Here is a 12,895-nt window from a genome sequence, read left to right as displayed (position 1 = left end):
TTTTTTTTTTTTTTTTTTTTTTACTTCTTCCATTTGCTTCTAAAGTAATGCGAAGCATTTAAGAAAACACCCTGCTGTTTTTTGGCAATAAATTGTTTTTTGGTGTCTTGAAAACAAGCAGTTTCAAAAACTTACCACATTCAACGAGCATTCCGCCGTTACCTAGCAACCCCAGCTAAGGCCAGCCCCGTTACCTAGCAACCCAAACTGAGGCCTGCACTTTTGGTGATATGGTTTTAGCGTTGGCTGCTGGAAAAGACAGATGTTTTGTTGTTGACTTACCACAGGCAATGACAGGAACAGATTTTTCAAAGAATATGGATCGTTTGACACATTGCAGTGTGAAAGCAAACCACACCAGCTGAAAAAGAAACAAATGTTGCAATTTTGGTCACCAAATGAACAACATCTCCTGGACTATCAGGAGTGAAAACAGCTTAAAATTAGACTTTCCAACTTATTGGTTGTTCTGCTTCTCAAAGATGTACAGTTGTATAATTGTACATCTGTTTGCAGCCATTTTCATGTGCGAGTGTAAACGTTGAGTTGAGGGGTGTGGCCAGCAGCTAATTGGATTTAAAGTGACAAGAGGCCCTAAAACAGATTGTTCTGAAAGGAGCTCAAAATACTGACCAGACTAAAATCTAATTATGAGTTTGTGGAGAAAAATGTCATGAACATGTTTTGTTTATCCCATAAACATATCTCAAGGAAGCAGAATAGGCCACCTTTAAATAGTATTTTAAGAATTGGCCAAACATTGACAGATTGACGCATGAAATGCAGATCAATAATAATCCTCATCTGAGATTATGCCACCTCATTTTTTAGAGGTCTAATAGAAAAGCGTTGTTTTGTTTTGCTTTCAGCCTGTAAACACCGACAGCAGCATCAGTCAGACCGAATCAGAGCGATGGGAACAGTATAGCTGAGTTAAAGCTGCCTGGATTAGGAGCAGCCTGGCATGGAGCTTCACTCCAGCTGAATATACAGATTAGTTCTGACTCAGACTTGTGTAACTACAGCTAAAAGACTCCTTCCACCCAACAGGTGTACGACCAGATGCCTGAGCCCAGATACGTCATTTCCATGGGAAGGTGAGTTATTCCTTCACGTTGTTGAATCAGAAGAGTCGCAGTCGAGATATTTTGACGACATGGGCTTTGAATTTTATCACAATGTTTTGTGGTACAATAGTGACAATGACATAAATTATGATTAAAAAATTTTATTTATTACTTCTTTTTTAGGTAGATGTATGGCTAAATCCTTCTCTTGAAAAACATTCCCCTTCTTCACTATGTCTCTTACTTAAACGAGTGTGATTTATATCTCTAACCTGCACACAGTAACTACATTTAATCATAGTTTTTAATTTACTGACAGTGGTGAAAATAGTAAAAAATAACATTCCCTATAATGCTGTCAGTTTGCTTTGGTTTTCAACATCATTAATTTCAATGTAGAGATTTTTAAAGTGTAATTTGTTAAAAAATAAACAGATTTCATATGGTCTTACATACTTTAACTGACAACTCTGAATTGTATTCAGGCCCAGATTGTGTAAATTATTTTAAAATCTTATTTATTCATTTCAGGACATCATGACTCAAAGTAGTATGAGAAAATCACAGCTTAAAAAGTTATTAGGACCCAAAATGCTCAATTTATTACCTATTAAAGTAATAGGCAAGAAGTTGTTTTCTTTAAAAAATATTAAAGATGCTGCATTCAGAAACCTCCATCCAGTCTGCAAACTAAATGTGAAATATAGTTACTATAGTTACAAGTATTTATCACATGGTGGCAGTATTGGCCTTCTTATCAGGATTAAAGCTGAAGTTAAACTTCAAACCCATCTGCCTGAGTCACTCTTTGCATATCATTAGTCTCTAGACAGACTAAAAATATTTAATGTTTTTCTGATTTCGTTCCTGTAGTTGTGCTAACGGAGGAGGTTACTACCACTACTCCTACGCTGTGGTCCGAGGCTGTGACCGGATCGTACCGGTGGACATTTATGTTCCAGGTAAGCTTGAAATTTATGTTCAGTGACATTAAAAAGTGGTTTTTGCATAGTTTAAATCAAATTACATAAACCAGAATTTATGTAATTCTGGTTTATGTGAGTCATATTAAACAAAAAAGATACATATATTGCCCTGTGCAGTGTTTCACTTTTTTAGCTGGAATAAATTATTTATTGATATGCATCATTTAATTCTTAAAAACTAAATTCTTGAATCTTCTCGTTAACTAGGTCTGCAGCTAAAAGTTATTAGTAATCTATTATTCTATCGATTATTCTGATCAATAATCAAGCAATTTGGAGGGAAAATTAACAAACTGCATTTTTTTTTTCATTCAGAATACAAATGAAAATAAGAAACTAAACATTTTACTGCCTGAAATGCAATAATATAGTGTTCCTTCAGTGTACGTTTGATCATTTTTGGCATCTCCAGCTAAAAAAATACTAAATAAATACTTAATAAATAAATACTAAATAAATACTTATATTCAGAAAGCTGTATCTAAGTACAGCAGTTTTTGGTTATAAGTTCATGTTTTTTGGAGTTTGTAAAATGAGCCGTTTCTTATGAATGGACCTACCAACCCCAGCAAAACCCAGGCCGTTACTTAGCAACCCCATCAGAGCTCCACCCATCACCTAGCAACCCAAGCTAAGCTCCAGAACTGTTTGATCAGCTGGTTTTACCATTGTATTCGCTGTACAATGGCTGCTGGAAAAGACAAGTGTTTTGTTGTTGACATCCCACCCAGAAACTACTAGCTGCATTCTTCTTGGTTGTGCAGGAGGCTCTACTTCTGCTTTTCAAAAATGTACAGTTTATAATAGTCCATATGTTTGCATTCATTTTTATGTGCGAGTGTAAATGTTGAGTTGGAGGTGTGGCCACCAGACAAAACTCTCATTATCTAAGAATGATTTTGTGCAAAAAATCCAATGAATATGTTTTGTATTGCTCATAACCTGTTCTAGGAAGCATAATAGGTCACCTTCAATGGCTTCTTTTCGTTCCCAGGTTGTCCTCCCACAGCAGAAGCTCTCCTGTATGGCTGTTTACAGCTGCAAAAGAAAATCAAACGAGAGAAGAAGATAAGTATCTGGTTCAGGAAGTGAGCGTGTAGTATATCTGTGTAAATCTGTGTGTAAATGTATTTCTGGTTTCATTTGGGGCATTGCTCCTCTTCCACATAGAGCAGCAGAAACTTCAGTAAATGAAACATTGTAATTTATGCAAAGCTGCTTTTCATGAGACTCACCAGCTTCTGCTCTGTTTAGGTTTCTGGGTCTTTAAATTAATGTTACTGTTTTAAAACACAGTTTAAAGGCAAATCAGTTTAAGCAGCATTTATGACTCTACACACGGTTGTAAACAAAACAAGTGATGCACCACAATATAATAAATGTTGTTTCCAATAAATTTTGGTTCATAAAAATCAAGGATTTTGTCATTTTTGCAACTGCTAATTTTTGGTTGACACAAAATAATGAATTGTTATACTAAGTAATAAAAAATACAAATTGTTTGCAGATATCTTAATGCATTAATTAAATACATAAATAGATTGTTACATATATGGAAATTATTCAAAGTTGTGTTGAACTGCATAAATTTGATGGTTTTTGCTAGAATTTTGTCCCATTCCTCCTGACAGAAAACTGACCTAAAACAAGAATTTTAAGTCAGACTGAGAAAAATAAATGTATTTTTGTACTTTGACTCATCTGGGTTTGTTTTTTTTTTAGCTTTGTCTTAATTCATCATTAACACAATTGTTGAATTATCTGTGTGTCCACATCATTTTAATGCCTTAAAATGTTCATTTGAAGAAAGTAAGTTAGCCTTAAATATGTTAATCACATGTCTTAAGGTTGGTCTTGGTAGATCTGTTTATAATCTAATATATTGAATGTATTTTTCTCTCATGGGACTTTTATGTCAGGCAAAGGTTTGAGTCAAACAGATCTCTTCACTGCATTCTGTGACTTACTGCAAATATACCATGCTAGCTGGCTGGCATTTCTGAAGCTATCATGGGTCAGTGCAAATTTACCCAGTTAAATTCCATCCATAATGGTCTTTAAAGTCCTTAGAAATTCTTACGTGATTTGAGTCTGTAAAACATGCAGAAACCCTGATTATAATTTTTTAGAGTCTTGCACTTTTTAACTTCCATAAAAGAAAAGTTAACGATGAAAATCATTTTCTAGAATCTTCAGCCACAGCTGCTTCACTGCATGCTTAATCATTGTAAAGGTAAAACATTTATTTATGCAACACGCATTTGAACCTACAAATATTCACTTACATTTGTTGTGAGAGTTTATGAGTCATGCATTCACTTTGTGTTATTGCTCCTGGGTGCTCTTGTTCTTTAGCTGCGAACATATCAGACATTGTACTCTTTATGGTTTTAACAAAACTCCATTTGGTTACTGAATACTGTTTTAACGCATTATCACTGAATCAGCCACGAGTTTACATTGAAGCACTTTCAAACAGACGAACATTTGTTATATCCAACAGGCAAGGTTGCTCATATGCAGACATTTTCTTTATTTTTGAAATCATCTGCCCGATGTTAGATAAAAAGCATGGTTGATAAAACCTGGTAAAAACCAGCTCCACTTCCTACGCCATTTGCTTCGCACTAAGCTCTCAGCTGTTGAGAAGCGATTGCTTGGACTCCGCTGAAGTTTTTAATTTTACCCAATCGCTAACGTTTGCCCGTGACGTATGTAATGCGTCAGTTCGACGCTAAGAAGCTTATCGGAAATTGCCTGCGCTGTAAGCAACCGTTTCTCCACTGCTAACATAATAGTGCCAATCCGAATAAGACTGCTCTTAATGTTAATTCAATATTTGGACTCGAACTGAACGGCTTCGTTCACCTTCTGACTAAAAACTATAGGTAGACTACAATTTTAAAACAGCGCAGAACATTTACGTCATCGTTAACAACTTCGCTGATTGGCCCAATAAAAAAAAAAATGTACCGGTGGGAATCGAAGCGAAGGAGAGAAAGCCCAAACTGTGAACAGTAAGCTAATGACCAGGCTAACACTGTACTCTTTCAATAATACTTCATTTTTACTGTGAAAATAGAAGAATAAGATGTGGAATTTTAGTTCGAGATTGTTCTCTCTGGTCAAACGCAGACATATTCTCTACAGTTCCCTCCCCTGCCCTGTTATATAGCACTGTAAATGAACACGTACGGCTGGTCGGTGAAGTCCTGATTCAGATCTGTGAGCCGCCAGCAGCTGTGGTTTCCCACCAGAGAGCAGTCTGTTGTTGCATCATCCATCCGTCTAATGATTAATGGCTCCTCGCCAGGTGGTTACTTGTTCCTACGTGTTCACTCTTTAATCTCACCTTACACTTATCTCCAACCATAAATTAGGACATCCGTCCTATACTCAGCTGTTACAGACAGTTTAAGAGATTATATTTTAATACAAAACTATTCACACGCGTCCATTTCTTTTTCATTCTGCAGCCAAACTTCAATGTGTTTTGTTAGGATTTTATGTGGCAGGCGACTAGCATTTTTTAAATCCCATTTCTCCATTAATCGATTAAAATAATAGACTACTAAAACAATCCTTAGCTGCAGCTCTAAACCTATTTAAAAACAAGAATCGTTTTCAGCTAAAGTTGGTAAGAGCCATTGCGAGGTCGGAAGAATCACTTCACGGTAAACCTACATTTTCTGCAGTCTTGATGGGCATTTAGTTTTTATTTTAGCTCTTTACATCACCACTCATATTAACGTAGATATTTATGCATCGTATTTCCTAATTTATCTCGCTGTTATCTTCAGAAATATTCACAGACATAGGTGTGCAGATTTACAGATAGTACCTCATTTATATATTTAAGATTTTTATTTCAGAAACTTCCTATTCAAACTCTGTTTGCTTTTAAAACCACATGTGAACTCTCCATCCCGGGAAGGTTTTTACTGAGCCAGCATTGTTTTCAGGTTTATAAATAACAAACACAACAAAACATAAATAACACGAGTACTGCAGACGGGGAACATCTTGCACTATAACTGCAAGAAAGCATGTTTTTGTCCTGTTCCATCAGTAATCATTTCACAACGTAGACTTGGAGTGGGTGCATCCATGACAGGAGGCGTGTTGGGTGATGTAAGACCTGGAAACAGGTGAGTTTGATGTTGGAGTAGAAGGGAAATTAAAACCAGTACAAGAATTTTGTGACAGGAAGAAAATCTAATAATATCAGCTACGATAAATATAGGGCTGAAATGATTAATCGTGATTAATCGATTATTGAAGTGAACGTCAGCTAATTTAGTAATCGATTAATCATTAAGTAGAATCATTAATTAAACCAAAACTATATAAAAAATATATTTTGCATTTAAGAAAATAAATATTTGTAATATTTTCTATATAGACCTCCTGAAGTGATATAAATAACTTCACCTTGTTCAAATTCTATTAAAGAAATTAAGCACCTTTCCTAATTGTTAATCATTTACTCAAAAAAAAAAACAAAAAAAAAAAAACAGATCAGCCAGCCCTACACTGTATTGATAGAAATGGCTGAGCTAGATGTAGTTTTTCATATGCATCCTTTGCTACAAATGATCAAACTCTAAAATAATGCTGTTTTTGAACTTAAGGCAATAAAATGCTTATTTTCTTATTTAAAATAGAAATTGAATAATTTGCATCTTTTACTTTATTTCTAATATTGTCTAAAAAGGCTTAAGTATAAAATCTACAAAATATGGCATTTTTAAAATCCAGATGATTAATTGATAACTAAAATAATCGATAATTGCAGCCCTGCTCTATAAGTTCAGCACATCCACCCTTTATTCCCCCTTATGCATTTCTGATTTAATAAAAGTGGTCAAATGAAAAATGTATTCTTTTTTTGTCTGACAGATCAATTGATTATCTAAAATAACCAATAGAATAATCGATTACTAAAGTAATCATTAGTTGTAGACCTAAATAAATACAAAAAACATTAAATGCAGTTATGATGGAGTTTGTTTTATTAAAACGTTGTACAGTGAAATACGTGATTGGCAGGAGACAAAAGGCACATCTGAATATAAAAAGGCTGCAGCAGCAGCGGCGGCGTCTTCGTCCTTTATTCTTTCACAATAGTGGGAGTGATCATCTTCTTGAAGGAGTAGTATTTGCATTCAGTGGGTGGTTCAATGTCCATGGTGGTGGTGCTAATCTTCTCCTTCTTGAAGCCGGCCTCGAGCAAATGGGGCACCTGGGTTTCCTGAAAATCATTAACAGAGACAGAGAGAGGCGGTCGGCGTGCGGTCCAATTCGGTTTATCAGCAGCAACCTTCACATGAAAGCAGCAGGTAACTCAGGTGAACGCAGTGATGTTTTCACCATCTGCGTGTGTCTCTTGTGATAATGGTTGTTGCATTGGAAGCATCAGCATATCCAAAGGAATGCAGATGCAAATTAGCTTCTGCTATAATCTGGTACAGAAATTCAAATGGTGACATTTACACCATTTGTCCCTTTTAAAACAAAGATTATCATTATCATTAATAATAATTATGATCTGCATGTTTTACAAGCAGAGATCTGCATCTACAGCTTTCCAAAGCTACATCCCTACAACGTTTTGAGGTGCATCTCTGCTGCAACGCAGCCGAGTGAAATTATCGGATCACCTCTTCAGTGTCAAGTTTAAGACGGAAACAATTAATGGGATTAATCAGGATGCAGCTCTAATCATCTAAAAGCTGCAGAACCGTAGCTCTGCAGTTGGAGGGTCCTGCTAAAGTACGTAGTGAATTTATACGGCCAAATCGTCTTATAAAAACTGTCTTTATGTTTCGGTTGCGTAGCTGGATCATGGGAAGTAGTTCAGGGGAATTGTTGTAGAGAAGCAGACAATAATCAGATAATCGGAGGATTTGATTTTGATGAGATCATCAAGGCAACAAACCTGGAACATTTTCTCAATGTTGTCGTATTTTCCCTTGAGCAGTTCGCCCCAGGAGGTCAGGTTGCAGTAGGTGAGGACGCCTCCAGGTTTGAGCATCCTGTGAGCGTGACCCTGCAGGTAAAGAAACCACAGCGTTAATTTTCCCTTCATAAAAAATAATAATAAGATGGTCTGGGGTCTCGTTGGGCTCCGACTACAGAAACAATTCATCCTCCACCTCAATAACAACATGGTAAACACAGGAGCTGTTAGAAAATGTATTTGACTAAACTGAAATCAAATAAAACTCTGAAAAGACCTTAAGGGGACACATTATGCAAAAGTCACATTTTGCATGTTTTTATACGTTCATTTGGGTCTCGACTGCTTCTATAAACAGTCCAAACTTGTTGTTTTTTGACAATAAGTTTATATTTTTTGGTGTCTGAAAAACAAGCCATTTCAAAAATATTCCAATTGTTGAGTCACAATCAACGAGGGCTGCGCTGTTACCTAGCAACCCCAGCACATCACCTATGGCTGCTGGAAAAGACATGTTTAGCTGTTGATTTCCTACCCAGAAACCACTTGCTGCATTCTTGATGGTTGTGCAGGAGGCTCTACTAATGCTTTTCAAAGGAGCTCAATATAGGCTGAACTGTGCAGACTGATATCTCATAAACTAAGAATGATTTTGTGCAAAAAATGAACTAAAAATGTAAAACAAACCTCTGCTGCTGTATTTAAAAATAAAATAATTATAGGAGTTCTTGTTATTTTTGCCATTAGCTTTAAATAGAACCAACAAAGTGGCTGAATAGTTTCAGCTGCAGATTCAGCTTAGAAAATTAGCTTCTTTCAGTCACTTACCTTAATGAAATCAAACTGGTGAGTGTGCCACGTTTCCTCTGAGAGAGGATATGTGTCATAGAGAATACCTGAAAGAGAAGGCAGAGGTGGCAGCATGCATCATGCATTCGAATTTATTTATTTATTCTTTTTATTATTTCTTCTCTACAGTCAGTCATGCTTTCCTTTTAGCTCATGATGTCACAGGTCACAGATAAAAACATTCAGTTAGCCCAGCACTGCTCCAGCGTTCCTGTTCCCAGTAATTTATACATTTATGACGAAATGCGTCAGGAAATGTCTCACCATCAAAGTGATTGTCTGGCAGGGTTGGAACAACGTTTTCCCAGAGACCCTTCAGAGGGACGACCTGCAGGAGGAAAAAAGAGGCTCACTAGCACCTTATTTTACCAACTTTCCATTCTCAGTTATCACTGCACTGACTGAGTCTAATGACCTTGTGAGGCTGAGACTTGGCCCAGTTCTCCAGACGGGCAAATACTCCATCGTTGCACTCGATTATCCAGTGCTCCTCGATGGGGAAGGACTCCACCTTCGTGGCAGCGATGGCCATGCCAAACCCGATCTCCAGAACCCGACCGCCTGTCAGACAAACAGAACCAAACTTTTCATCTGTTCCCTGCTAGTACGACATTTACAAAACCCATCAAATGTTCAGGGTGAACTAAAATTGTCAGTATTCTACTTTATGTGTGATTTATTACACTGTAGGGCATTGAGAGTAAGTGATTGCACAGAAATGTTGAGGAGTAACTTATAAAACTTAATGCTTAAGTCTTTTATTTAATGATTGAAAAATCTTTTAATTGCTTTCAGATCATCAGAAATATTTAGATTTGCTTATATTTTTGCACCCTCCAGGAAATTTGTTCTAAGATGCCGAATTTGCTTCCAAATAAAAAAAAACCTTTACAATGTAGATATTTTACATGCATTTGCACATCAATCTAAGAAATAAACTGAATATATCATTCTCACTGTGCAAATTAAACTTGAATTTTAAACTTTTTTGCATTCTTTGAAACATCTGGATCAGTCTGGCTTTCAAAGATGAACGTATGTGAGCAGAAATGCTCTCTGCCCTCTGCAGACTTCTTGGCCTTTTCCCAGTAGTGAAGTAACAGCTGCTGCAGTACTCACCAACACAGCGCACCATGCTTCTCACAATAACATGTGTTTCACCATTACAGAATCAAAGAAACTGTAAACTGTAAACTTCTTTTGGTTAATAGAAAAGACGTTTACAGATTTATATACTCACATACATAAACTATTATCTTTGTATATATTCTAAAAAAAATTGCAAATATTTAAATCTATTTTTGTAGTTTGTAGTCCTCAATATTACGCATTAGAGCTCTAACAAAATATTAACACATTTATATTTTCAGCTGAGCTAACACTTTTCTGTCAGACATTTTAACGCCTTTTAAGTGTACACAAGAACAAAAAACACATTCCTTAGAATATTCTGTGTTGCTGTCTCTTTAAATGACAAGTTCATGCAGTGTGAGTTCAACATCGGACAAGCCGCGCGGCAGGGCGCGATGCCCGATAATACACACTCCTTCCCGGCCGCTGTTACCTTTAGAAGCTGCAACGGTCGCCAGCGAGTGCATGTACGGGGTTTCCCAGCGTTCCATGACCGGCTTGCCCATGATCTCTAGGTGTGTGTCGGCCTCATTGTAGCCGGCGTTAGCGTCGTGCCAGGAGGGCTTGCAGTCCTCTCCCTTGGTGAATATGGGCTGAGGAGCGGAGGTCATTTTGGTTTGCTGTCGTTGCGGTTGGCGGGCTCTACTGGAGGGTTTCTCTGACACAGAAGAGGGTGAAAGTGGAGGAGGCGGTGGTTTATATCGAGCTCACAACTGCTGACACCGCAATCGTGTGACTGGGGGTCAAAAAGCGCAAATACACATTCCAAGATTTAAGAGCCCAAGATCCTCTGAAGATAAGAGAACTCACTCAGTGGGAAATAACGGATTATCATTATTGTTATATGTACCAGTTTGATGGCTTTTCTGAGCCAAATTTTCCAACTTTTAAAGTACTTGCAGGCTACTGTTTTGTTGTTGTTGTTGTTGTTGTTTTTTCTATTTTCAATAACAACACAAAATAATTAATTTTGATGTTTGTACTTGTTGTTCAGCAATATTTAATGAATCAAACGACTGAGTCAGATTTCTATAAAAAAGGGGATCTTTAGATAATTGTTCATCCTAAACATAAAGGTATCACAGGTTTACTTTTTTCTTGAAGAAAAGCACACAGTGTTCTGATTGTTGAATTTTTCTAGCATAGATTATGAAGTCATTTAAAAAAAATGTTGCTAACCTCCCATTTTAAGACAAAAAAAAAACTCCTGTAAAAAATTACAGATTGTGTCCATTTGCATCATTTTTTAAATGCCTCCTGTAAAACATTTGTATCATTCTTGAAATGACATTGTGGTTGGGGCCACAAATATAAATAGAAAAACAGAGTGTCTTCAGTCTGTCTTGTTGTAACCTTTCCTTCCTACAGTTATAACCATCTACAATAACTCTTTTATTAAGAGTTACAACAATATTTAATTTCTCTTTGTTGTCTATAAAGTATTTTTTCACCATTTGGACACCACTGGCCAAACCCTACTTGGATTGATCTTCTCAAGGAAGATGTGAAAAATGTAAAAACTGCATAAATATTCATATATTGAGGCACTTCACCATTAACAATAGCCAAACAGTCGCTACAAATGGAAATGTATTAATTTAGGTCAGGTGAAATGGAACAGAGACACATCTAAAACGTGGGTCCTGATGACCAAGGTTAAGTTACTGGTCTATCACTTAAAACACCAATAACATACCGGTTTGTGGTTTTCACATAAGAAAACGTTCAATGGTTTGAACATGAAATAAATCAAATGACTCTTCTTTTGGCAGCTTTTTCCAGAAGCAGCTTATCCAGCTGCTTCTGGAAAACATATTAAAAGTTGCTGCTTTCAGCTTCTACTGTTAAGAGTATCAATCTGACTTAATCTTTGGAATTTGAACTTTTGGTCTCACAAAGTACTTATATCAATACCTTTGAATCAGCTGCTGTTCTGGTAGACGTGTCTGAGCTGTTCCGTTGAAAAGAGTTAAATCTGCATGGAGGACAATTAAATCTACCCTGAAAAATAAAAAAACACATTAAAACTTCAGAGACAGGAAACAAGAATGTCCTGGGTTTGAATCACCTTTTTGAGTGACGTTTGCAATAGTTCTCTCTGGGTACGGCTTCCATCCACAGCCAAAAATATCCAAAACCAGCCTAACTGCTGGTGCTAATTTCCTCTAAAGAGTGTGTGCATGGATGTGTTTTTCTACATTGCGTACTTATGGATGTGTGAAATATTCAGGGTCACTTTAGCTTTTGATTATTACAATTAATTCATCAGTTGAATTTAAACAATCGGTGCATTCTGCAGATTTTTAATCTAAACCTACAGAATTAGATCTGCCCACAGTTATTACCATTTTTTTCTTTTTCTTTTTTCATCAACTTATTTTCTACTGTGTTATCATTTTTGTACAACGCTGGTGCAGTTTCAAACCTGTTTTTAAAGGTGCGATATAAATAAAGTTGACATGACATATTAGAAATGCTTTAAAAAACAAATAAATTCAATTCTTATTTCAAATAAGAAAATAAACATTTTATTATTTGAAATACAATTTCAAAGTATTCCTTCTAGTGTTCATAAAAGTTGCTTCTGCAGCTAAAAAGATACTTTTAACATCAACATGTGAAAAGCTCAGCTGATTTCTGCTTGACTTGGCATCAGTACAGTGTAGAGCTGATCTGTTGAGTATTTTTTGGATTAACTGATTAATAATTTGTGCTTCATTGGAAAATTATTTTAACATAATTTGAACCAGATGATGCTATAACTATGCCACATGTAGGGGTATACTTTTGGCTTGATTACTGCTCTGATTGTGTTGTTATTTCAGAAAATTACATTTTCTTCAGTCTGTATACTCCACCAAGCAAAAATTTAATATTTAATTGCAGAAAATGAGAAAGCGTCA

The 12,895-nt window shown here is 36.2% G+C and overlaps 2 protein-coding genes across 2 annotated transcripts in view; one reads left to right on the top strand and one right to left on the bottom strand.

Moving 5' to 3' along the window:
- The window catches only part of ndufs7 (NADH:ubiquinone oxidoreductase core subunit S7), a 6,760-nt gene extending 3,291 nt beyond the window's left edge, over positions 1-3,469 (top strand). The window contains exons 6-8 of the mRNA XM_007560550.2: positions 1,051-1,097; positions 1,941-2,029; positions 3,048-3,469. Of these exons, the coding sequence (XP_007560612.1) occupies positions 1,051-1,097; positions 1,941-2,029; positions 3,048-3,145 (234 nt within the window). The 3' untranslated portion in view covers positions 3,146-3,469. The remainder of the gene's footprint in view (positions 1-1,050; positions 1,098-1,940; positions 2,030-3,047) is intronic.
- Positions 3,470-7,042: 3,573 nt separating this feature from the next.
- Positions 7,043-10,769, bottom strand: gamt (guanidinoacetate N-methyltransferase). The gene is made up of 6 exons (XM_007560549.2): positions 10,426-10,769; positions 9,277-9,422; positions 9,126-9,189; positions 8,841-8,908; positions 7,992-8,102; positions 7,043-7,304 (listed from the first exon to the last, which is right to left on the bottom strand). The coding sequence occupies exons 1-6, from the start codon at positions 10,601-10,603 to the stop codon at positions 7,164-7,166; spliced, it is 708 nt and encodes a 235-aa protein (XP_007560611.1). The 5' UTR covers positions 10,604-10,769; the 3' UTR covers positions 7,043-7,163.
- Between the last annotated feature and the right edge of the window lie 2,126 nt (positions 10,770-12,895).

This window comes from Poecilia formosa, unplaced genomic scaffold, assembly GCF_000485575.1.
Source record: "Poecilia formosa unplaced genomic scaffold, Poecilia_formosa-5.1.2 Scaffold116, whole genome shotgun sequence".
Classification (NCBI taxonomy): domain Eukaryota; kingdom Metazoa; phylum Chordata; class Actinopteri; order Cyprinodontiformes; family Poeciliidae; genus Poecilia; species Poecilia formosa.
Note: the sequence above shows the minus strand (reverse complement) of the source record. Positions and strands in the feature narration are given on the sequence as shown.